The 27,018-nt window shown below is 40.9% G+C and overlaps 1 protein-coding gene across 1 annotated transcript; it reads right to left on the minus strand.

Annotated features, from left to right (window-relative positions):
* Window positions 1-7,467: 7,467 nt before the first annotated feature.
* On the minus strand, window positions 7,468-26,779 carry CEP55 (centrosomal protein 55). Its single transcript, XM_008696252.2, has 9 exons — window positions 26,547-26,779; window positions 23,710-23,900; window positions 21,595-21,870; window positions 21,402-21,470; window positions 14,055-14,205; window positions 12,440-12,753; window positions 11,085-11,156; window positions 9,853-9,978; window positions 7,468-8,594 (listed from the first exon to the last, which is right to left on the minus strand). Exons 2-9 carry the CDS (start codon window positions 23,890-23,892, stop codon window positions 8,394-8,396), a joined length of 1,392 nt encoding a protein of 463 aa, XP_008694474.1. The 5' UTR covers window positions 23,893-23,900; window positions 26,547-26,779; the 3' UTR covers window positions 7,468-8,393.
* Between the last annotated feature and the right edge of the window lie 239 nt (window positions 26,780-27,018).

Consider the following 27,018-nt stretch of genomic DNA (forward strand, 5'->3'; position numbering starts at 1 on the left):
GTGGCACTGTTGAAATGATCAGATCAGATAATGCACATGAAGTCCTTAGTACGCTATCTGGGACAGAGTCCTCATACATTTCAACCATAATGGTGGTGATAATCCCTGCTGATGAAGTGCCTCATTTATCCGGCTTCCTTAATTAAGTTTCTTAAATTGTATATATCAAACTACATTATATTTTTAGCCCCCACCTCGACCACCATCACTGTGACATCATCTCCAGGGATTCAAGGGATTTTCAACACTTCCAACCTTCGAGATGTAGTTAGGGTTAAAGTGCCAAGGCCAGACTGAAGGTATTCTAAGTGGGTTTCCAAAAGTCAGTTTCCTTAAAGAAATGTTTTACATTTGTTGATGTCACTGATCAAATATTTACTTGATTTATGGCCACATTCTTAAAGTCTTCTGGGCAGTCTCTTTCGCACCCATGTTTGTTTAAGGGCTGAATCATACTTCTCCTTCCTCAGTGATTGTCCTGGAAATTCTAAAGCTTAGGTATTTAGGTATGAGCCAGGTATTTCTTAAAGACAGTCAAATGGTTGATATCATTGTTCCTAAAAGACCCTCATGCACTTGTTCTAAAAACATCTATTGAGTACATACTATATGTCAGACCCTGGTCTGGGCATGAGCAATGGAAAGGGAAGACGACCAACCTCTGACCTTAAGAAGCTTACAGTTGGTTGGGGGTGGAGTAGATTGAGGGAGAGAGTAACAGGCCAAGTAAAAGGTTATCATAATACTGAGAGAAAAAGGCAATGGAAGAGAGAGGCATAAGAGTCATGGAAGCCCAAAGAACATTCCCTGTTGTGTCTTTAACCAGACCTTCTAGCTTGGGGAGGGAGCAGATAGACATGAGACCCAGTGGCAGATTCCCACCCAGCAGCTGTTCCCAAGCCCCTCCTTCTCTGACATCTGGGGTGGCCTTCAGTGGGACACAGTGCTGTGTGTTCTTCACACAGTTTCCTTTGTGGGACTGATTGTCCTTCCCAGCCATCTTGTAGGTGGGCCAATGGACTGAGTGCAACCAACAGGGATGTGAACAGAGTCTGTCACAGTTTTATGCAATCAAGAGCCGGTGCCCTCACCTTCTTCCCTCTTTCCCTGCTGCTGTGACTTTAGTGGTCTCATGGCCCCAGTGGTATAGCTACAAGATAAAGGAGGGCCACTAGCTCACAAAAATCATGAGGAGAACAAGAAATAAAACTATATTGTGTTAAGCCACTGAGATTTCTTCAGGGTTTACTTAACAAACACCAAAGCTTAGCCTGACCTGTTCTAATACACTATGTAATCCCGTGCTAGTTAATGCGAGGTAGGAAAGTGTCCTGTGCAGTTTCTGGATGGATATTTTCCTTTCCAATACATCTCCTTTTATTGGAAAAAGGGGATAAAGTATATAGGAGTACTCATTCATTACCCAGGCTAGCTGTCTGCTTCTTGGTTTTTGAAAAAATGACTCATTAGATTGTGGTGTTTGGAACTGCAGCAGCCATTTTGTGAGCATGAGGATGAGATCAAAGGAATTATCGCGATGACAGGCCAGAGCGTTAATATTGTGAAGCTGGGATTGTCTGATTCCATACTTCTTTTTAAACAAACAACAAATGTCCCAATGGTGTCAGCCTTTTGTTATAAATATCCCCCACTTTTTCAAAGTTCATGTTACAGCTACTTTGCTTTCACAAAAGACCAACATGAGTACCTGTTTTCGATGACTGAAAGAAAGCCATTATAGAGGCGATGCACCCCTTGGGCAGTGAGCGTGTCACTGCCAAGCTCCTTTCTCAGAAACTACACTCAGCATCTCAGCATCAGCGTGTCAAAACTTTGTGTCTGGGAATAACTGTGCTTCATCTCAATTTATTTTGTGCTCTGTTAGCAAGCTATGTCCTAAGGTATCAGAAAGGTCTAAGATAGGTTATTTTTTGAGTCTGGGAATGCTCAAAAATTTTTTCCATATAAATTAATGGTAATTGCTTCTTCACTTTACACCATTTTGGCTTAGGAAAGGTTTCATAGGACCACTGTATTCTTGGATAGTGGGGGAAACCTGTATTTGCATCCGAAAGCATCTGCACTGATGTGAGTTGCAAAGGAAGATGAGGAGTTGGTTATAATGGACGAGTAAAAGGAATGGGGGCTCTGGGGATGTGGGTAGGTAGGGAATGTCACTTTCATCCCCTGTCTTCTCTTCATCCCTGGTCCATACTAGAATCATTGCTGAAAAATAGAAATAATCCTGGATGTATTTCTCCATCTGTGATATGCTTTCACGTACATTTTCTGGCTTTTAGATGATAGAGGGTGGCAGCATTATGTAGGGGGTAAGAACCCTACTTATAGGGTTCAAGTACTGGCCCTGCCACTCTCATTGCTGTGTGACCTTGGACAAGTGGCTTAAGCTCCCTAAACCATAGCTTCCCCATCTGTATAATCAGGCGATTATAGACACTCCCACATATATGGTATTACTGTGAGGACAAAATGACAGGACACATACAAAGTTTTTAGCATATTGCTTGGGACACTAAACACGCTTATTACACAGGATTCCCTAAAATAAATTGGACTTTGGTTTCGATGACATCCTAGAAAGAGAGCTGGAGCAGGCGCTGACATTCCTAACGCAGCGTGCGGGAAGCTCAGGCTGAGGAGGGTTAAGGACTTGTTCCAGGTCAGAGCCAGATTTTCATCCCATGTCTGGTGGTTCCCATTTCCGGACTTTTTCCAGAGTGACACGCTTCCATGACCTTGCCAATGAAGTAAAATAAAATTCAAATTTTGAGATGCTTCAATTTTGATCTCCAGTAGACAGAACCATTTCCATAAAATTCACTCAAGAGAAGGGCATTTTTACTATCACCTATGTGCAAATGTGAACAGTTGTTAAGTTTATATTGAAAATAATATACTCTGGAAGCTTTTCTTCATCCTCCAGTATCAGCTGCCCCACTGATTACCTCCACCTTATAAAAATCTAGTGCAAACGCACACCTTCACGGTCTCTGCAGGGCGGCATGGGTGCTGTCTGCAGTATCTGTGAATCAAACAGCAGAGCTGACATTTTTCTAAGCCTTTTTCTTCTCCTTCATTAAAACCTCTATTTAGGGACACCTGGGTGGCTCAGTCGGTTAAGTGGCTGTCTTTTTTTTTTTTTGTCATTGCAATTATTTTATTAATAGCTGCCGCTGTTAAAGTTGTTTTGTGTAACTGGGCATTTTTTTTAATGATTTTTTTTATTATATTATGTTAGTCACCATACAGTACATCCCCGGTTTCCGATGTAAGGCTCGATGATTCATTAGTTGTGTATAACACCCAGTGCACCATGCAATACGTGCCCTCCTTACTACCCATCACCGGTCTATCCCTTTCCCCCACCCCCCTCCCCTCTGAGGCCCTCAGTTTGTTTCTCATAGTCCATAGTCTCCCATGTTTCATTCCCCCTTCTGATTACCCCCCCTTTCTTTATCCCTTTCTTCCCCCTACCGATCATCCTAGTTCTTATGTTCCATAGATGAGAGAAATCATATGATAATTGTCTTTCTCTGCTTGACTTATTTCACTTAGCATTATCTCCTCCAGTGCCGTCCATGTTGTAGCAAATGTTGAGAACTCATTCTTTCTGATAGCTGAGTAATATTCCATTGTATATATGGACCATAACTTCTTAATCCAGTCATCTGTTGAAGGGCATCTCGGCTCCTTCCACGATTTAGCTATTGTGGACATTGCTGCTATGAACATTGGGGTGCATATGGCCCTTCTCTTTACTACGTCTGTATCTTTGGGGTAAACACCCAGTAGTGCAATGGCTGGATCATAGGGTAGCTCAATTTTTAACTTTTTAAGGGACCTCCACACTGTTTTCCAGAGTGGCTGTACCAACTTGCATTCCCACCAACAATGTAGGAGGGATCCCCTTTCTCCACATCCTCTCCAACAATTGTTGTTTCTTGCCTTGTCTATTTTTGCCATTCTAACTGGCGTAAGGTGGTATCTCAGTGTGGTTTTGATTTGAATTTCCCTGATGGCTAATGATTTTGAACATTTTTTCATGTGTCTGTTAGCCATTTGTATGTCTTCATTGGAAAAGTGTCTGTTCATATCTTCTGCCCATTTTTTGATTTGTTTATTTGTTTCTCGTGTATTGAGTTTGAGAGGTTAAGTGGCTGTCTTAATGATCCCAGGGGTCTGGGATCGAATCCCACATCCGACTCCTGCCTCAGTGGGAAGCCTGTTTCTCCTCTGCCTGCTGTTCCCCCTGCTTGTGCACTCTCTGTTTCTCTCTCTCTGATAAATAAATAAAATCTTTAAGAAAGTAAATAAAATAAAACCTGTATTTGTTATATCTCCTTTGGTATTTCAGCATTCAAAACAGTCTGCTTTCTGTATCTTTGCGACTACATGACTCTCGACTGCAAGTTAGGAGGATATGAAGGAACGCCTTTCACTGTGTCAGGACCTGGATCCACGCTACTGCCCTTCCTCTACACCCTCACCCTTTGTCATCAGAAAGTGACCCATACCACCCAGGCCATTTTCCTTAAGTTCTGCTTAATGATTCACTTTCGACATGAGTCCGGAACAAACACTATTAAAACTTGAATCTTATTTGTTTTCCTAAACCTAGCTCTGTCATCACCTCCTTCAGAAAGCCTCTCCTCTCTCAGCAGTGGGGTGACTGACCTCACTGGGCTGTCAATGATCTGCATCGATCACCTTGGCTCTGCTAGCCATGGGCCCTGCTATACTCTTCTCTCTACCTCTAGTGTCTTGCACGGCACCTCGCCCCTTGCAGATGGGCTAAATGTTTGCTGAATCAAATAAGGAGGTCAGTGCCTGGTACGCCCTTTGAAATGGGGAAGATTTCTTCAGGAGACTTAACCTGTAAATACCTGTTAAAACATTGTAGTGGAAGGTGCGCTGATCCTGGGGTTAAATCAATATACTGAGTCTGGTAGGCAAGGTGAAGGTTATTATCAGCTGCTAACTCATTCTCTGGGGGGGTGGGGCATGCCATTCCTTCTTTCGCTGGTTGCTTGGACTAGGAGACGACCATTAATTAGATTCTCTCTGAGTGCTCATGCCTACTTCTGGACCGCAGGATGCTCTCCAGGGCTGTCTTCTTTGATCCTTTCTTCATCTCTTCCAATTCTATGCAAATCCCTGACCTTTCACCTTTGTTTGGATGCGACCACTGTTGTCCACTTGGGTGTCTTGCTAGTATTTCCCACTTAACTGTCCAAAGCCAGTGTATCATTAGATTCAAAGCAGAGAGCACAGCACAGAGCATAAGGAGAAATAAAGACACCCAGGCCAGTAAACCACTGGATTTGCCTTAGGAAGACGGAGCATTGAGGATCTTAGAAAGGATAATTTTTCTGGAATCATGGCACACAAGCCAAAGCGGTAGGGGCTTTCATGACCACTGCCTTTGAAAGCCTGGGCCTCCCTCACTTTCCTGCCAACCCACTAAGTCACCCCCCTCTCTGGGACTCTTGTTTCATCAGAAAGTCAAGGTTGGACTAGATGAGCCGTTCTCAACCTTGAGTAAAACACCAGATTGCCCTGGAGAGCTTGTTAATAATGCACATTCCGTGCTCTCCAACCCCAGACATTCCGATTTAGGAGATCTAGGGGAGGCCAAGAAATCAACATTTTCAACACGCTCCGAGGGTGAGGTGATTTCCTGGACCAAAATCTCAAGTAGATGATCCCATAGTTCCCTGCCAGCCCGCAGATTCACTAAGTTGTCAGCTTTGGGAAGCAGAGGGTAGCAAGGAAATGCTGGCAGCCAGCCAGTTCTGTTTGGGAAGTGTAGCCCCAAAAAGGAAGCCAGATGGCAGGTGGAAGGGAACGGTCAGGGAGGGCCACATTCACTGTGTCCCTCAGACAGTACCTGTGTGATTGAACTGGACTGGGGGAGACCTCAGTCGCAAGACAGCAGGCAGGACCAAGAGCCTGCTGTAGCTCCCTGCCCGCCTCAGGCTAAGCTAGCCACCGCTGCCCTTGCCCCATTCGGATGCCCTAAACAAAGGTTACAAATGGGAAATGTGGCCCACACAGTGTTTTTAATTTTCCAACATTTAAAAATTGGAGGATTTCACATTTAAATATTCCAGATCTCTCTCGGAAAATCTGAAAGATCAGCCTCACGTGATTCACAGGCACGGGACGCGGGCTGGTGCCGAGCAGCTGCGCCTCCTTTAGGTAAAGGCACCATTTTCCAGCCTCCACAGTTTCCAGCTGGCCGGCTGCCTCACTCACACCACCCGGCTCCTGTCTGAGGCAGCTTCTGAGTTGGCTCCCCTGACTCTAAAATTTGCTCTGGGATAAGCAAGAGCAGCAGAAAGCTACGTATTGAGAGAGTATGACATTGGCCGCCTTTGAGGATGGAATCGCTCCTGGACGTGACATTATTCACCCACATCGAAGAACGCTGGTAAGAAACCCACGGAGTGGAGCCGACTGCTGTGCTCACGGTAAGGCTATGCTGAGGCTCTGGGCCTCTACGTTACATGGTTTCTTCTCTATGAAGGCACATGGGAGAAATCTCTCACGGCCTCGGCACCAGGATCGCTGTAGGGGTGTTTCTCTTGAAGGTCAGCTGTATGTGTGGACCACGTGGATGCCGCCGTGCAGGACTGTCCCTGTGCTCAGCACCAGGCTCGCCTCTCAGAAGCACTCACCCGTGGCCTGCCTTGGGGGCTTCCCTTAGGAATGGCTCCATTTTACTTCTTAGTCTTGTTTTACTCTTTTTCCTACTTTTATCTTAGTATAAGGCTTGCATCTTTTGAGAGTAAGACCTTCAATCTTTGTTAGAATAAGGCAGTTTCTGTACCCTCCATATACCTGATTATAGCACCTCCTAAAATGTGTTGTACTTATCTTTTAGATATTCGTTTCCTTTACTAGATGATGAAGATGGGACTGCATTTTATTATCACCGTGTCACTAATACCTAGCCCAGGGACTTGCACATAGTTGGCATTTAACAGGTGTTTGGAGGATGAGATTAGAGCTATTGGAGAACTAGCACAGCAGGGATCCACGGAACACGTGGAGCAGGGGTTCACAAGGCAGAACTCAGACCAGAGGGATGGAAGGGATCAGTTGGTGTGTTCTGTTGTCCTCTCTGACTTAAGGAACATTCCACTACTCTGGTTATAATATCACCTAAGTATATTGAGTTTGGAGAATTCACAAGGGTTTTCTGGCAGGGTAGAGAGAAGATTGGCTTTGGAGCTGACTTAGGAGTTTGAAACCCAAGAATGTGTATGTTTCTTTTCTAAATGATTGTGGGGATTCTGCTTAACCTTTCTGAGCCTCATGTAGTTTTTGGTTCCAGTGGATCTTTAACTACCTTATCATTTTACACTGTAAGTGAACCCTTACATGGGCACACCTCAGGATAGAAATCTGAGAATACCTATCATAAAGCAGATATACATAGACATATTAAAACTTATTAAATAATTTTATTCTTTTCTCCTTTATATTACTAACAGTAGCCCAGTGTTCAGCATTTTAGAAAACCTGAAGAAATAAAAAAATTGGGGGTTTACCCAAGCATGTATAAAAATATATATTCAGATAAGCAAATATCTGCTCATTACACTGCCCAACTTTAAGAGTGCCCAAAATAAATAAATAAAATACCTGCCAGTCAAATGAGAGGGCTAGATGGTTTTGCTAAAATTCATTTTAACATCTTTAACTGACCAACATGTACTAATGAAAGGCAAGTTAAAGTTACAGCCGGTTAGTCTGAAAGAGAACATTGTGGGGCCACTGTGTATTCCTTAAGCAGAATCTGCTTTGTGCTAAGAACACAGCTCAGTTTCAACAGTAAGCAGCAAAAAAGTTCAAGAAAATTTCCAACTTTTCTAATAACTGCCTTATAAAAGAAAGGAAAAATACAGAAAATATTACCACCTTATAACAATGGCCATGAAAATCGGAATTGTAAGTTTACAAAGCTTGGATAACAAAAGCCAACACAGTAAGATCCTTGGTTAGTTAACTCTGATTTTTAAAAATCTACAAAACATAAAATATTTGCTTGCTGGTACAACAGATTTAACCCACGAGCAATCACCTGAACTATCTTTTCCTCAAGTACTTTAACAGTGCAAAACGTCAGCTGTCTCAGCTCACACATTCGGTCACTGAAGGCTGAAGATGAACCATCTCAGGGAGGTGTCGCTGCCAAGGAAAATGCAGAGCAGCCCCAAAATACAGTGATTCACTCCTATGCCAGCGTCTCAAAGGGAGAGAGGCAGTTTCTTATAGAAGAGGTGAAATAAGTAATTCAAAATGTCCATAAGCTAACATAAGATACAGTATTGAACCTTTTGACACAAAAACAAAGAATAATTATATTGCTATTTGGAACAGTATTCAACGTGGACGAGGAGATCCCGGTGTTCGGTGGCTGGATACTGTATATTGCACTTGGGACATTCCACCAGGCTTTCGTTTAGTGCAGCAGTGGGACTTTTTGGTGAGGCAGCTTTTACTCTGTTTTCAGACTCTCCTTGGAAAGTGACTAATGGCTCTGTGAAGGCAAGCTCACGAAGCTGCTTCTGAAAAATAAATGTATAGGAGTTAGTTATGAATTACCCAAATTACCCAACAAGTACTAGGGTTGGCTGTTTACACGGATAGGCTTTATTAAAATACTTAGAGCCAAACATAAAGGTAGCACATTACCCGTGTGCAAGGCTGACAAAAATTGGCTAGTTTTGTAAAAGGGCAAGTTCAGCAACAAAAAAAAATAACATAGAATTAAGAGTAGCAAAAAATGTTAGCAGATCAAACAGGTTACACACAGGAATGATGAAAATATTGCATCTTCGTGACTTTCCTTTTTCATATTTTTCCCCCTGAGGAACTTAGAATAGTTGATAAAACTTAAAAATGAATATTTTACGGCATACTCTAAAGATGATAGACAGCAGGGACACAAAGAAAAGTACAGGAAAATGAGGAATTATTTTGTATACCCTCCAGCTTCCTATACTATGAAAAAGAGTAACAGAAGTAAGTTATAAATTTCAATTTCAAATAATATAAATGGTCAAAATCAATGACGTACCAAAGAACAGAGTCAAAATATATTTTGTCTTTTATTCATAAAGAAGCTACAAATGATTTTTTTAACAATTATTTTTTTCTCTTTCAAAAACTGAGGAATTGTAACATTTCACCATCTGCAAATATTCTGCAGTACTAGGATCATGTATAAGAGATGTGCTAATGGGACACACACACACACACACACACACACACGGGTCCTAACAGGTTTGGTCCAAAAGCTTATTAGATGAAAATAGTAAGTCAAAATCACTTCCTCATAGAAAAAAATCTTATGTTTATGTTTTAAAAGATTATGTGTTCAAGGTAACCCACAAAATGTGCTTAGCTCAATATGCCTAAAACAGTGTATTAACAGGAATAATCCATTATCACTAAAAATGGCATTTCTTTCTTTCTTTTTTAAACAGAAAAACATAGTTTCAGTTCAGGATTTACAACTGCGCTCCCTACCCCCACTGTCCCCCAGGGCAGCCCTGTGTCATGCCTCTAGAATCCCATGTTGGGGTGGGCAGAGATGATCCCAGGTAGCACTACGGCTGGCATGATGCAGAGGCACACAGTGGCCCTCTTTCCAGTGCTCTGACTCGATGCTTCACATGAAGCAGGGGTTCTGCCTACCGATTTGAGAAACAGCTGTTCTTAAGCTATATCCTCCTAGTTTGGGAACTGGTTTGATAAATCAATGGAAAAATGGCAGCAAGAGAAAGAAGAAAATAAGTTTTAGTTTAACGATTCCCAACTCACCAAGGATTCCAACTGTGTTATTTGATTTCTTGCTTTTCGGAGCTCCTTAAGAATTACGTGCAGTTGGTGCCGCATATTTTGACGGTCAAGTTTTTCATTTTCAAAGTCTAATGTACATGCATGCATCTGGAACAAATGCCCAGGGCAAGACAGTTATGGGTTAATAGATACTGTCCAGTTCTCTTGACTAGATGCTTGAATGTTTTTATTAGCACAAGAGGCAAGCATTTGTGCCCTCACAGCAAGAAATCATCCGAATACACTGAGATGTTGATCAATGAAGAAGCTACAGTTGAGGCTTTGGTTTATCCAAGGAACGAGCCAATGCTTGAAGTATAGGTGAGTGAGGAGGAGCTTAAGAAGTTGCTGGTTGGAATTTCTTCTCCCCATCCCCCTTTCTGTGGGGAAGGGGAAGAAAGGAAAGAGGTGGCTATTCCCTGGTTTGGAATACACTAAAAATCTCTGGTCTGTATTCTGAGAATGAATGGTATCTCTCTGAGTTCTACTTGAAGTTATAAGATCCTGCTGGGGGATCCTGCTAGGCTAGAGTAGGGACTACAGAAGCCATGTGGGGAAGAATAAAATTTGCCAAGGCCAACATCACCCTGTCGAAACAACTGCCATCCCGGCTCAGAGAATCTGGTTTAGCTTATAGACAGGAATATATGACTAACAGACAGTCACTTAAGTTTTTGTTGTTGTTCAAGTTTATTAAAAATATCTTTCAGGGGGCACCTGGGTGGCACAGCGGTTAAGCGTCTGCCTTAGGCTCAGGGCGTGATCCCGGCGTTATGGGATCGAGCCCCACATCAGGCTCCTCCACTGGAAGCCTGCTTCTTCCTCTCCCACTCCCCCTGCTTGTGTCCCCTCTCTCGCTGGCTGTCTCTCTCTCTGTCAAATAAATAAATAAAATCTTTAAAAAAAAAATATCTTTCAGGGGCACCTGGCTGGCTCAGTTGGTTAAGCGTCCTACTCTTGACTTTGGCTCCGGTCATTATCTCAGGTTTGTGAGATTGAGCCCTGCATGGAACATGGGCTTGGAGCCTGCTTAAGATTCTCTCTCTCTCTCCCTTTGCTCCTACCTCCAACCCCCAAGCTCAGTTGGTTCCACTCTAAAAAAAAATTTTTTTTTTATGACTTTCAAGTGTTTCTTCACAGAATAGTGTAAACATGAGGAAACATTCCATTTCCTAGCAAGTTCATTCAAATATAGCAGCAACCCCAATAGGTACCTGTTGTTCCAGCAGAGCTACCCTTGTTTGTTCCTCTTGATGCTTTAGCAGAGACGTGTAAAGAAACTGGACCTGTCAGATGTAAACAGAGCCAACACTGTCATATCCGATCTTTCACTGCGTGAGCTGGGATGCAGGAGAGGCTCACCAATCTCACATCTCTATTCGGGACCACACGTGCTCCGGCTGAGTCACTGCAGCTGCCTGTCCGATGGCTATCTATACACGCAGCTGAGCAGTCCCACCCTGGCTGAGAGTTCCCTGGGGCACAGACTGCACGTCGATGAACAGCACCCAACTCTGCAGCGCACACCCCCACTTTCCTGTAAGTTCTGACATCCACTAATATTTCTGAGTAGGATAACAAAGTGCCTTGCCTGCCTTGCCCGCAGAGGTGGGAAAAAATTCCCGACCACTTCTGCTTAATCTTTTGTAAATACCACTGCTCGCACCTGTAAGCAGAAGCCAGGGTGGTAAAGACTAACAAGGCAAATGTTACAGACAGCTTTTTAATCCCTCTCTCAACTTTTGGATGATGTTTAAAAATTACTTCCTGTTCTAATAGTAGCAATAACTAACATCTACCCAGCCCTTGACTTTAAAGCACTTTCACATTCTCCCAGTTGACCTTCCCAAAAGCCCCAGGAGGTAAAAAGAGACTGTGGTTACTAATTTGACACATCAGTGACCTGCAAGTCAGAGAAGGTAGCTGATTTTCCTAAGGCCACACATCCTGAACTAGAGACCAGGTGTGAACCCCTAAATAATGTTTTTTCCATTATTCCATGCTGCCAAGCAAGATTTAAATTAACGGTTTCTGCTGAAGTAGCATGCAATCCTAATCATTCTGCCTCAGGAGCTCCACCATCACTGACAATGAGGAGAGTGAGAGCACGGAAGGCACTGCGTGAAATCGCTGGAGCACGCGATCGTTGTGATCCAGGCGCCAGCCCGGGGACCAGCACTGACTCCCCGCTTAGCTGCACACCTTCTGGCTTCTCACACACATCTGCCTCCTCACGGAGAGCCTTTGTGTACGTGAGCTCCTCCACAGCAGGGAATTCCCAGTCGCTCACCTCACTGGTTCCTTCTTGCCAAAAGGCCTTTGTCCAAGTACCATCTCCAGCCCCCAATTTCTCCATGTCATGTTACCCTGCTTTATTTTCTTGAATTTACTTGGTTATTTAGGTACTGTCTTATGGTCTGTTTCCATTCTAAAGAAGAGTCCCATGGTAGGCCAGGAACTTGTTTTGTTCCCTGCTGGTTCCCTAGTGGTTAAAATAGTCCCTGACACTGGTAAGTACCCTGACAATTTTGAATTTGGAATCATGGAATGTTTTACTGGTTAGGCTCACCTGAGATAAGAGCTCTTCAGATCTCTTCTTCTCTTCTTCAAGTTTTTCCCTAGCAATATCATTCTCTTCCTTGAGCCTTTGTATTTTCTCTGTTTTCTGCCTATCATCTTCCAGATGTTGTACATCTGCCTTTCTTTGTGAACACAAGAGTTTATTTAAATCTTGAACTTCTTTTTGGGTTTCTTCATATTTTCTTCGAAATTCACTAAGTTCAAAACTCAACTGAGTTATGGTCTGTCGTTCAACCTCAAGATCTTTTTTTGCATTTGCCAAAAGATGGTTGTAATATTTTTGCTTTTCTTCTTGAAGATAACCTATGACAAACACATCGGGGCACAACACACACTTTATATGATAGATAGTATTCCTGAGAAGTTAAAACTAAACACATTTCTATAAGATCTTACAAAATGAAGAGTCAAGAGATAGGGCTGATATTTGATGGAACAAGAAAAAGTTCAGGTATATTATTTGAAGTTAACCTAATAAATAGAAGAACTGGAAACAGTAATATAGCTATTCTATGGGAAGGGAAAGTAATGTCTAAAGAAGATAAATCAACAAATGGAGACATAAGCTCGTTATTTATATATATAATTACCAAAATTAAAAACAAAAATGTTATGAGTACTTGCCCTGATGGGATGGGGAAAGAGCCATTAAGATGGGAAGGAGAGGGAGGGGCAGGCCCTTCTGTACTACTATTAAATTACTTTAACAAGAGCTTATATTACTTTGATAAAAGACATACAGACACAGAACACTGTATCGTGAAAGAAATAAATTACTTAGCCCACCACTAAAATCTTACTTTTATGTGTAATATTCTTATAAAGGCATTACAATAAAGTAATTTTGTCCCCAATTCTTTTTATGTTTTCCTTTTTACCATTAGCTCCATTTTAAATATTCAAATGTGAAGCTCCAAGATTACGAGGCTGCCTTTCTTTGGCCTTCTCTTTATATAATTCAAAATTCAAAGCTTCAGTCCCATTAGTGCTGTCGGTCTTTTAACAAGTGCTTTGTATGGGGGTTTCTCTTCTTAGCTCATCACCTAGAACTGCTGAACCTATTTCCCCATCTGTAAAATGAGAATAGTGACCCCTCTTGCCCCACCTCTTAGGGTTCTTGTGAAACTCAATGCCAGGGAAGCTGCAAAGCATTTAGCAAAAAGATTTCATCCTCCCTAGGAGCCTTATTTTCAGTTCTGTGGGAGATTCGAAAGACTGAAGAATCATCTATAAGATGTATTCTTTCTCCTGGGAGTGATACGAATGTGTGAAAGGAAGCAGAGTAAAAAGATAATCAGTGACAAGGTCAACTCTAGGAGAAATGAAGTTGGAGAAGATCTTTGAAGGTGGGGAAGGACATGCATGAAGGAGAAAATTTAATGTGCCTTCAGAACTGCCAGAGATCCATTACCCTGTGCCTCTGTCCCCTTTTTTCAGAAAGCAATGAGAAAACAGACTTGCTAACATGGTCTTTCTTACTTCAGAGTTATAAGACTTGCTTAATTCACTTTCTAACACATTTATAAAAATCTAAAGTTGATGAATCTCTCCTTTTGGAAAATGTCAGGCAGGCCTACCCCAAAAGAACGTTTTTATACCAGTACCTTCTGATTCAGCCTTTTTTGTCTGCTGTGGGAGTGAATGAGCAGCTGTTTCTGATTTCTGTTCCAACTCAAAGATCTTGGCTAAAAGTCCTTTTACGTAGGCCTCCCGCTGCTGATCATACACAAGCCACTGCTGATTTTTCTCCAGAGCCTCAAAATGAAAATGAAAGCAAATCATTAATAAAATAAAAAACCAAAACCTTAAAATGGATAAGGGAGCTCCAGTGATGTAGCCTTTCCCAGTACAAAGAAATTCTCATGGGTCGTATAGAACTCTAGACCACCACTACATGGCTCACAACCCGGAGAGCCATTCTGACATCAGGCTCCTTCAGAGCACCTAACACCACGGCAAAGTCAAGTTTCCATGGGGTCAAGTTCATTTGTCTGCCATCTCCTATACACAACTTGCTTTGCGTCTGTCCGTGTCGTTCACCGTAAACTAGAAGACCTCTGTGGCAGATGTGGACGTGTGCTGCTCCAAACAGAGATTTCCGCCCAATCCACAATGCTGCTCAGGAGCTCCCCATGCAGACAGGGACATAGTCAGACTTGCAGCTTGGTCTGCTGGTGCTCCCGCCCAGTCCTGCCACTTTCCTTCTCCTTCACAGATGCTGCTCCCCCATAACCTGAACTCCAAACTCCATCTCATGGCTGCTTCTCAGAGAATCAAACTTAAAGAGCCGCCCCCCTCTTTATCACCAATTCTTATCCTTTACATCTCTTACAACTCAAGTAAAAATCCTACACTGTGATCTCTCACTTGGTTTGCATGGGGGCTTATGAACTTGACATATATATCTCTATGTATTTTTAAAAATTATTTTACCAAACATCTTCAGCTTTTTATCTGTGGTTACTATGTTTTTCAAATAGTAAGTTCCTTGAAGTGGCAGACCGTGCTCTTCTGGGAGGATTCCTGGCTTTGTATATAATATGTGCTCCAGAAATCACTTGGAAGATAGGATAACATCAATAAAGTAGGCAGTGTCTAGTTAAGTTAGCTGGTAGCAGGGAAACTGATTCACTTTACTGTTACTGCTAACATCAGTTTTTCATTTGGGCTGTATCTTTCCCTCAAGAAACTAGACATGCTCTGATAGCCTTACCTGGCCACCTAGGCTGAGTTTGAAAACCTGATACCACCTGATCTGTGGCAAGACACTGGCAAATCCTCACATAAGAAGCTACGTTAACTTTAGTGGATAAAACAAGGTGGCATATGTGGACAAAGGTATGTAGGTTTATGAGGTGATGTATTATTATCAACCAGGACAAATTCATATTTCCTCTGATTCTCGTCTCACTGTTCTTAACCACTTGATCCTTGGAAATTCAGTGAAAGGCAAAGCCAAAGGAGTCTGCCAGGACAGCCCAGTATCTCCAGCAATCAGCCCAGTATCTCCAGCAATCCCCCCTTGCCCCTTACCCTAGTTTTGTTACTGAAAGTGGGGCACAGATTCAAGTTGAAAGCTAGCAAAAAAGACAGTTGTCTGGTGGTGCTGGGGGAAAAGCCTAGAAATTCTTACATACCAACACCATGGCAATGAGATAATAAGTCTTCTCTCCTTTCTAACCTGGAAGTTCAGTCTAAGGAGATGGGACTGTCCCTGTCTTGTTCTTTGTTCCTGAGAGCCTGGGGAAGTAAGTCTTAATTACCATTTGTGTAGAGAGGCCATGTACATCTAAACCTGATGTCACACATGTAAAATGTTACGGACGAAGCGTCCCACAAGGAGGCCCACATAGTGACGTGAATACCCCTTCACGATAGCCACGCTCATTTGTACGGAGTCCTTGGCCCTGGCACCTGTGCTATGACCGTCTGCCCCCACAGGAATGCCTACTTGAGCAATGTTTCACTGCTGGGTCTTGGTAAATCCTGGTTTTGGATTAAGAGAAAAAAGAAAAAAATGTCTCCATTTTCTTCTCGACAATACAGATCCTCAGTTGGAAGGTGATTTCCCCACTATGAGAGTAAGAGGACACACAGGCTGTCACCAAAAGCTTTAGGTGAATTAATACAATGATCACTCTGTTTTGGGGGGAAAAATAACTACTCTTAATAAGTTCAGTTCAACCTCTCCCTTGGTCCTCCAAAGTGCTAAATAGTTTTAATTATATTAGTAACAGAATTTTTGAAAGCTTCATGACACCACTTGCTAAAACTGAAGCCATGTTCCCTTAGGCTAACATTAAAATGGTCCACAATCTGCCTCTTCCTACCTCTTCAGGTTACAGCCTGGCCATTTCTGGCCTCCACTGCCACCTTGCTGTCCACACAACTATACACACCCTCTGTGCCCAGAATGCCTTAGAACTCCTCCCTGTATCACCTGTCCACTTAAATCCCACCTTTTCATCAAGTTCCAGTGCATCCAAGCTTGTCTTTCAAGCCTCCTCACCATAAGTGCCCTCACCAAGCTCCTCTCCTCTGTAAGCCAACAGTAATTTTAATGTCATTCAATCTATTTTGCATCTTGCACTCATGACCTTGATTGTGTCCTGATGATAGTTCTCATCTGAACTAGATCATGAGCCCCTGGACAGCTGGGCCCAGGCTTGTTTAGATTTTGTATAGTTCCATTCATGTGTTTGACTTTTCCATAGCAAGTAGCTGCTTGATAAACAGGAACAATGGTGATGACAGGGAGTGGAGAAAACAATGGTTGCCAGAATCAGCAAGCACCCATGCAGGTCTTTAGCCCCAAACTGAAGTTTGAGAGTATTCAGGAAGGGAGAAATGGCATGAAAGAATCTAGAAGTTCCTTATACACAGTAGAACAATTAGAATGATTCAGAAAGAATCAAACACTCTCAAAAAGCTATCACTCATAAACTAAGGAATAGATGAAAATGAATTTCAAACCCTTTTGTAACAGAACTAACATACTATTTCTATGATTTTAACAAGTGCATAATATGTACCCCTTATGTCATAATTCATCCTAGACCTGTTGAAATCTATTATCATCAATGGTTGAAGTGGCAGCCAGGATGTATAATTTCATATCCTTCTGGGGTGCCAAAAAAAGATGGTACAAACATAAAGTTCTTGACAAAAAAGTTGCCTGGTCAAAGTGGACTGAAGTAAAACATACATACTGGAATACATTTTCAAAAGTGCTTAATTATTTTTGAATCACCCTGCATTTGTTGAAAATGTACTGAAAAAGGAGGGACTCTCCTCCCCCACAAGCTGGCATCTCACCCCAGAGGGTGAGGTGTGAAAAGTGGTAAGGAACATACTGGACATTTTCAGTTGTATACAAGGCATCTTCTTTTAGGGTAAGAATTTCTATCTGTTAAAGATATAAATGGCTGAGCTTCGAGTCTGAAAAGATCTGTCTATATAAAAACTCCTTAAATCTAGAGAGTTCCTCTAACCTTTGGTAGGCTCTTTCCATGAGCATCGTGCAAACTCATGAGCATCTAGGCATGGGGCTTAAAGAATTGTCTGTGTCTGTTTTCTGTAGAACTAAGAAATGGATTAGAGAGACAAAGGCAGCCTCTGGAATCAAAGATTTAGTCCAGGGCCCTCCAGTCACTTGGCCACACACTTTTCTCTCTGTACCCGTCAGGCAGTTATAACATGAGTCCTCCTCACAGAACTTAAGAGTTCATTTGTAAGGTGGAGATAATAATGTACATCTGCTCTGTATTATATACTCAAATTTAGTCGCCAAAAGAGGTAGTGTTGTAGGACTCAGAAAACATACACATATCCAAATATCTATAAATCATATGTGTTAGATGGTAAAGATACCTAATTTTATATCGAATTTTAAATTTGTCCATCTTTAAGAAACATTTCAATATAAATAATTCAAGTCAACAATGGATGGTAATGAAATTTTCTTCTTTTAAATAAACCTGTCCATACATTACTTAAGTATGAAAAACAGAACTCTGGGATGGTTGAAGATTTGAGGGGCAATATTCTGAAAGGCCAGGTGATGGCGATGTTACTTCAGTAAAGTAGTCAACATTTCTTTTCCTCCAGGTCTCTTCTCATGATTTCTGCATTTGTTTTCTTCTCTAACCAGTATCAATAATAAATGGATTTGATCCATCAATAAATGCTGATATTAGTTTTGCATCTTTAGCGTCATCATTGTATTGTTATCTCTTGAAGCCTTGTGTCCTCTACACATCTGTTAGGCATGCATTTAACATTTCCACTCAAGTTACCGATAAGAATATGGAACAGAAGTGGGCAAAAGTGAAGTTCTGTGGAATGCTACTAAAGCTCTTCCTCCTGGCTTCACTGGGATCTGTTTTATGTTTCTTGGGCAAAAACTGTAACACCGGTTAAAATGTTAGCCTATACCGGAGGAATAAAAAATGCAGGTCAATTGACGAAACTGGAATATGGATGGTAGATTACAAAGAAGTAGAGCGTCCATGTTAAATTTATTAAAGTTGCTATCTGGGGTCACCTGGGTAGCTCAGTCATTTAAGCGTCTGCCTTAGGCTCAGGTCTGATCTCAGGATCAAGCCCTGTGTCAGGCTTCCTCCCCCATGCTTCTCCCTCTGCTCCTATCCCCACTCATGCTCTCCCCCGCCCCAATAATTAAATAAAATCTTAAAAAAAAAAGTTGCTATCTCTACCGTAATCATATAAGAGAATATCTCATTCTGGGGAATATATACTGAAGTATATAGGTTTAAAGGGCTGTAATATATGCAACTCACTCTCAAATGGCTCAGAAAAAAAATAATATGTGGGACGGAGCAGGGTGGGGGACTGAAAGAGAGGTGTAAAATGGAGCAAAATGTTAGCAATGTTTGAATTTTAGTAAAGAGTATATGGGTGTTCTACATACCATTTTCATTCTTATAACTTTTCTGTAAATTTGAATTTTTTCCAAATAGAATAATATTTATCTTCCCTAAATTCTGTTTAAAAATTAGATTTTCAAAATTAAGAGCAAGAAATGCCTATTTCAACTGCCTCTTAGCATATCTGGTTTGCAAGTTAATAACGCTGTACAATGTTTACAGTACCAACTCCGTGTAATTATTTCAAAATGTCAGTCAGACGTAAATGGTAGCTGAGGAATGATACAGCTAGGCCTAAAGAAAGGTAAACATGAGTTTTTAGGGCTTATTTTAGCATAGCAAATACTGATTCTTAAAATAGGTGGGCAAAGTGCTCCAGGAAGCTTTGTGGGAGCTTGGAGGAAGGTGAGGGACTGGAACTGCCGAGCTCTCAAAGCAGGATAATGTGGCAGCGCCTGTGCTCAGAGGAGTGACAGGTTGCTTTCCCTGCTCCCTAGTCTTCTCCTGGGCTCACAGACAACCAGAGCTAAACCATCTCTTGCTCCTCAAATGTGTAAGTTAATGAGGCAGCTGGGAACGTATTGGAAATGCAGAATCTCAGGCCTACCCTGACCAATGAATCAGTATCTGCATTTGATGAAGATCCCCTAGGCTTATATGCACATGAGAGTCTGGGAGGCCTTGCTCAGCCTAGACCATTTGAAGGTGAGTTGGGTTAAATTTTACTCCACTTATCTAAAAGCCTTTCTAAAGTAAACAGAGCAGGGGCACACAATGTGATCCTTAAGTAAGCCGGGAAGATAAGATAGATAAAAGATTGGGTATACATGGGTAACATTTCAAAGTTACTTTCATACAAAGAATTGTCATTATCTAAAAATAAATTTAACGATATTTGAAGCAGTTGATGCTGAGAAGCCTAAAATTATATATAAGTTTAAGACAATAGCATATATTTTCAGGTACTAATAAAATTCAAATGTTCTAGACACTGGGCATATAGCAGTGAAAAAAACACAGACACCCTTCCCTCATTAAACATATACCAATGTAAGACTCATATAATAAAGTAAATTTGTAATATATTTATTTGTAATATATAATAAACAAAGCAGAACATATTGTAAGTTTAACAGTAATAATGTGATGAGGAGAAAAGTTACAAAGCAGGAAAAGGTAATAGGAATTGTCCGGGAGCTATAATTTTAGAAAAGGTGGCTAGGTAACCCTCTGGCCTCAGCCCCACTCCCCACACCCCTCCCACCCAAGAAAGTGACAATTGAGTATTATATGATGAAGTGAAGAAGCGGGTCATGAAGATATCTGCGGGGAACAGGATGCCAGGCAGAGGGAACAGGAAGAAAAGGCAGTGTATTGAAGGAATAGCCAGAAAGCCACCAAGGCTGGAGTAAATAAGGGGCAAAGCAGGAGGTGTGTAGTAAATTACTTATAGATACACGCATCTGGTAGGTACTGATACACACGAAATGATAAAGGTCAGTGTATATACAACACAAAGAACTTACTTTGAAAGATTTTTAAAAATTATGTTTCTTCTTTCTTAGTTACCTATAAGTGAATTACTTTGATAAGACTACTATAGTACCCCATGATACAGACACGCAACAGATTTAAATTCTTTTGAAGATCAAATAGATAGACCTCAAGACACACTTGCTAGATGAAATAAAACAGGAATCTTAAGAGCAACTTAGAGCAGGGTAGACTTGCCAGTAATATTTCTGGAATCAAAACACCTACCTACTGGCCTAATAATTAACTCCAGAATTTTATACTCTGTGTATCTGATATTAAAACTTGAAAATATCCACTGAATAATAGTCCTATGTCCTCAGTTTATTCAGTTCTCAATGAAACACATCAAGCTATTTAAGACATAAGTTTGAAATAATATAGCCTTACCAAATATCTAGAATAACCTCATACCAAATTCTACAGAAAAGAAGTACTGAGTATGAAAGAATGTGTTTCCTTTTCAAACTACGAAAGCAAATCCTGGTTCCAAGGGAAGAATTTCAAATGAATGAGTACATCTTGCATGGATAAACAAAAAGAGAAGAAACTATAAATTAAATTACACCATAATAATACAATAAGATTTAGGTGAAGAAGGAATGTTGCTGAGCTATTTGGGTGATTTCTAGGGCTTTCTCACCTAATGAGACCATGACTAGAGGAACTAGCCCTCTTGAATGCCTAGAAAGAGACTTATAGGTAGTAACCTACGGAGATGATCTCAAACCATTCAGTTCTCCATCTCCTCAACGGACTGTTCTCAAGTCACAGCATCAACTCTGTCAATTTCCATGAAATTTCAGAATGAATGAATGAATCTTCTCTTCCTATAACTTAATAAAAGGAGAGGGGCACAGGGGTGGCTCAGGTCATGATCGCAGAGTCATGAGATCAAGTCCCACATCGAGCTCTGCGCTAAGCATAGAGTCGGCTTGTCCTGCTCCCTCTGCTCCTCCTCATGCTCTCTCTCTGTCTCTCTCAAATAAATAAATAAAATCTTTAAAAAAATTAAAAGGAAAATGAACTTACATCTTTCAGCTGTATTTCCATTTCATGAATATCACTCATTGATGAGTTGAAGCAGCTAGTAGCCACTGTCTGAAATAAACCAATATTAGTTAATATCATAAATTTAACAAGAGAAGTTTCCTCATTATATCTGGGTTTATTACAAATTGTATCCGAAAGGAAAAAAATCTGGGTTTAAAGAAATGACAAGTACCTGTGATAAGCGAAGTGTGCTGGCTTTGCTTTCAAGTTCAGCAAGCCTTGCGGTTGTAGCAGACAACTGTTTTTTCAATACATCTGTCTCTTCAGACAAGGCTTTCAACAGCTGTTCCCTCCTTTCGCCTTCCTTCGTTTTCTCCTCCAGCTGTTCAAGCAATGCAGTATTACTGTACTTGGCTTTCAGCTGCTCTCTGAGTCTCTGTATTTCTTTGTCTTTCTCTGTGAGGTGATAAGCATTCTTTTCCCTCTCAGCTTCCAGGACTCGAATTTTCTAGATATAAACTAAGAAAAATCTTAGAGCAAAGCCAAGTCAAACATGAAAATAAACAACATACAACAAGTATTTATGAAGGGTTTATTATATATCAAGTCAGCACTATACTAGACACTAGGGCCAAAAAGAAAATGAAGCCAAGGTCCTACGCTCAGAGAGCTCACTGAGAGGTAAACCAATACATTAATGCAGTATGATAAGTGCTATAGTTAAGGTATATATAAAATGGGACACAGACACAGAAAGGAGAAACCAACTCTGTCAAGAGTGGTAAAAGAAAGCGAAAGAAAACCTGGCTCTCACATGAGTATCTGATAATCATCCTTCCATCATACTAGTTGTAATCATCTTAAAGTCTAAAAGTAGTCATACAAGAGAGACATGCTCATTAATCAACCTGAAGCAACAGAACTTAAAAATTACAGAACGTTACAGCTGGACAAAAATGCATTCACTAACTAGGTTTTTTGTTGTTGTTGTTAATAAATGATTTAGTATCAAATGTAAAAGATGATCTTCAAAGGACTGTTCACATTTTCAAGGATTTAAAAGATAAAGAAGGCATGCTTGTTAAGCTGCTGACATAAGGAAGAAAGCAGCTCTGGAGAGCCAATTAAAAGTTAACAGAATGCCTTTACATGCTAACATGGTAAAAACAACATAAAACTACAAACTCGCTTGGGGGTGGAGGGGAGAAGCAGTTGTTCAAATATAAAATGGGGAAACTGAGTTAGATGACCCTGTGAAAATGATGAGGGGATTTTAGTTGCCTCGAGCCTAAGATAAGGCGGTAGTATGAACCGTTAAAAAAAGAAAGAAAAAAGTCCATATAATTTTAGGCTTTTGGAGAGTACAGCATCCAGATTACTAGAAATAATAGTGCCATTTCAACCTGTGTTTGCCACCGTGCACAATATTGGGTGCATAATTCAGAAGGAATATGAACACGTCACAAAGTGTTCAGGAAAGTAACCAGGATGATAAGAAGCTAGAAACATTGAAGAGTATGGGGCTGGTCTACAGAAAAGTAAGAGAAAGCAAGATTTCCTCGAATATCTGAAAAGTTGTCATATAGATAAAAAATAGACTTCTATGCAGCTGTAATAGGTACAGTTAGAACAAACAGGTAGAAGTTAGAGGAAGTTTAATTTTAATTGATTATAAAGGAACAAAGTTTTGACAACCAGTGCTTGTCAAAAGTGGAAAGAACTGGAAAGAGATCTCTCAGGGAAGCTATTAGATGCCATCACCAGATTGCAAAATAATCTTTATGTCTAAAAATTGGTGATAGATCACTTCTCAATGCTTGAACAAGTATTTACCTCAATATATGCTGTTAATAAATCATTCAGTTTTGTAATGTGCCTATAAAATAAAATTTAAAGAAATCCAATGATACTATTTAATACAGGTCATTTATTTTCTAACTATGAGCAATAAAAGAACTTTTGCAAAATTAAATTAAATTAATGATTAAATTGTAAATCTACTAAGTTCCTAAGTGCTGTATTGACTCTGCCATAACAAACTGTAAATTAGAGAATCCGAAATAGAGTTTAACAGAATGCAAAATGTCAATATATGTAATGATTTTACCTCAAAAAATCTGAAAACAAAGATTACTTGGAAATCAACCAATATATATATAATGAAACGGGTTTTTAAGCACTCACGTTAAAATCTGAACTCCATTAAACACTTAGAAATTATTAAATTTGATTTTTTACATTTAGTGAATGAACAGAAAAGCTAAATTATATCATTATTGGGAAAATACTTTCTCATCTCCTACAGTAAAGCTTATTACAATTTTAAAAGGTTTTTAAGGCCACTCACCTCCAAAAGTCTATGTCTGTCTTTATCAGTCAACTTTCCTTTTCCGCTTGTGATTTCATCCACTGATGTTTTCAAGGCTGCAATTTCTCCCCTAAATTTTTCTAATGCAGTTTCTGATTTGGAGTTACTAGGCTTTGATCCCCATTTGCCTTTAATTAAACCTTTGGGACTTCTGGAAGACATTTCTGAAACTGTAAAAAAAAAAAAAAAAAAAAAAAAAGGATGGGTAGTAAGGAGGGCACGTATTGCATGGTGCACTGGGTGTTACACGCAACTAATGAATCATGGAACTTTACATCGAAAACCAGGGATGTACTGTATGGTGACTAACATAATTTAATAAAAAAATATTATTAAAAAAACCCAAAAACAACAATTATACTTTATTAGTCTAAGTTTAAAAGGTCAAATCTCAGGCTTGAAAAGGTCTAGTAACCTATTTACTAAATAGAAGAACATTACTATCTCAATAGCAGTGATATAGCCAAACCAGTGGGATACAGGAGAGGGACTGGGAAAGGCTTCTGGCTTGCTAATATCAATATTTATTTTTTAATCTGGATGATAGAAACATGGGGAGAATTCACCCTTTAAAAATATTTCAACTTATCTTGACACACACTGAGTAATGTACAGAATTGCTGAATCACTGTATTGTACACCTGTAACTAATATAACATTGTATGTTAACCATACTGGTTTTAAAACAAAAATGTTTTAAAATATGTTAACTTGGATGCTTATGTTTTGTGCAGGGTTCTGTATGTGTATCATACTTCAATGAGAAAGTTTTGTTTAAAAAAAGGGATCAATGATTAAACTATTAAGGCTGAATGAAACAGATCACAAAGACATATTTTATGCAGGAATAAAAAGCTAGTGGTAAATGATATAATTCTGAGAACAGAGGCACTGAAATGTCATTACCTGACATGATATGTCCTGTTTTAGAAGATAGATATAGTTTAAATCTATGTAAATAGTCAGCTGAGAGAGTCCAGTACGCAAAAGTGAGAATACAAGATCAGGAAAAAGAGGCACAATACTCAAAAATTAAGAATAAGAGGCCAAATTAAGGAGAAGCTTAAAATCTGCTAACAGTATTAGTTAACAGTTTAGAAGAAGTGTGTATTAACTCCAGGACCAAAATATATAGTGAAACATACTGTGTATATAATAAAAGTAGCTTTAATTAGGGAGATTAAAGCATTTCCACCTTATGGATCCCAAGATAGAATAATGTTGGTGACTGAGGAATTTAGAGGAATATGAGACTATTCATGCATTCAAAAAATATTGGAAGATCTAATTTACCAGGCAGCACAATAGGTGCTGGGTATAAACTGGCAAAGAAAAAAAAAGAGAGAAAGAGAGAAAGAAACAAAAGAAAAAGAGACATGTTCCCTTACATAATGGAACTTTCAATCTAGTAAAGGGGGCAAGAAATAACAAAGACACAAATTCTCAAGTTGTAAAGATTCTCAAGGTGTAAAGTTAAAACTATGTAGAAAATGAAAAGTAGTGATAAGTGATTCCAGTAAAAATTGAGAAGACCTACTTTGATAAGGTGGTAGGGGAAGGCCTCTGCAGAAGTGACTTTTAGGGTCATCCTGTATGAAATCAGAGAGCCTGAAAACACTAGAGTTATGTAAACTGAGTTGAACAGACCATCTAGCAAAAGGCTCGTCCTGGATTTTTGCCCATTCAAGGTGACAGACTAAGATAACTAGTAAATCAATTAAGGCTAATGCAAGGTTATGGTATCTTGAGAACCTGCTGCCACAGGAAGTTCTTCCCTATATGGTTCTGTTAATAACACATTTTTGACTTGGTATAATGGGTTGATAAGACAGAAGACTACTTTTCAGCCAAGTCACTGAAACACAGAATGGTGGAACTATATAGGTCAGTAGAACTGGAAGGAACCTATGGACACTTGCTTCCTCACCTCTGGACAGAACTCTTCCAATGAATGACTCTCTTGTTTCTAGCTTCTGGACTACACCCTGCTGGGATCTCCCAGCTCCCCACCACTTAGTCCTACCAACCTCCTTTCCCTGTTTTTTCTATTCCCGTCAGGCTGATAGTCACAAGGTTCACACTGCTCAAACTTTGACCCACTCCATCTTCTTCAGGAAGCCTTCCCTCTGTATAAGCTAATATGCCATAGGACACAACTGTTTACTCCCACCCTACATCCGCTTTTTTAATTTGTTCAACAGTTGTTTCAGGGGCCGAAACTTGAGTTATTTTTGTCACTCACAGCACCTAACAGCAGCTGCTCAATATACATTTATTGATTGGCCAAAGTGATCTTAGACATGTTGGACGGGAGGTGACCAAACTGGGATCCAACAACCTACACAAGGTATGGATTGCAGGCCACATCGTTGCCAAGTTGAGGCAAATCTTAAAAAAACGAAGCGCCTGGGTGGCACAGTCGGTGGTTACAGCTCAGGTGGTGATCTCAGAGTCCTGAGATGGAGCCCCAAATCAGCTGCATGCCGGCAGGGCTGCTGAAGATTCTCTCTCCTTCTCCCTCTGCCCCTCCCTCTTGTGCATGGGCTCTCCCTCTCTCTCAAAATAAATAAATCTTAAAAAAAAAAAAAAAAAAGGTCTTACAAAAACCCTCACATAGGAGCTACCTGGGCAAACAGGGAGGCAAAGAAAATCTGCAAAATGAGGCACTTTTTTTCACCTCTAAAATGAAGATGTTTGTAGAATAGACATGAACGTGCTTGCTAATCGGCAAAATGATGTTCTCACGAAAGACCTTGGCCAAGTCACTTGGCCTCTCCGCGCCAAAAAAAAAACGGAAAGAGGATAATAATACCCACCGCAAAGCTGAAAGGAAGGATCGACACGCCGATGGTCGTGAGGCTCCCAAGTTTGTGCCAGGCACGAAGTAAGGGCCAGGAAAAAGGGACATATATCAGAGCGGGCAGAGATTGAGTCCAAGCCGCTGATCCCGCCTCCCTCGCCGTCCGATCTGGCCTCGGGGCTGCGGGTCCTGGCCGCCCTTGTCACCCTCGGCTGTCGCCTCCCCACCGCCAGCCGGCACCTGAGGCGAAGCCCGGCTTTCGCGTCAGCTTAGTCACACCCTGCGGCACGGGCGCCGCTTCCGGGAGTTTGAATCCCGCGGCTGCGGGGCGGGGCACGTCACTGCCGGCGGGGGCGCGGCCGGCAGGAAGGGGGCGCGTTACGTGCGGCGGGCTCGCGGCTCCCCGATTGGCTGCGACCCCCAAGGGGGCGGGGTCTAGAACTTGGACGCAAGGGGGGACGGAGGTGGGTCTGAGGGAGCTGTGGCAG

Source organism: Ursus maritimus, unplaced genomic scaffold, assembly GCF_017311325.1.
Source record: "Ursus maritimus isolate PB19 unplaced genomic scaffold, ASM1731132v1 scaffold_7, whole genome shotgun sequence".
Taxonomy (NCBI): Eukaryota; Metazoa; Chordata; class Mammalia; order Carnivora; family Ursidae; genus Ursus; species Ursus maritimus.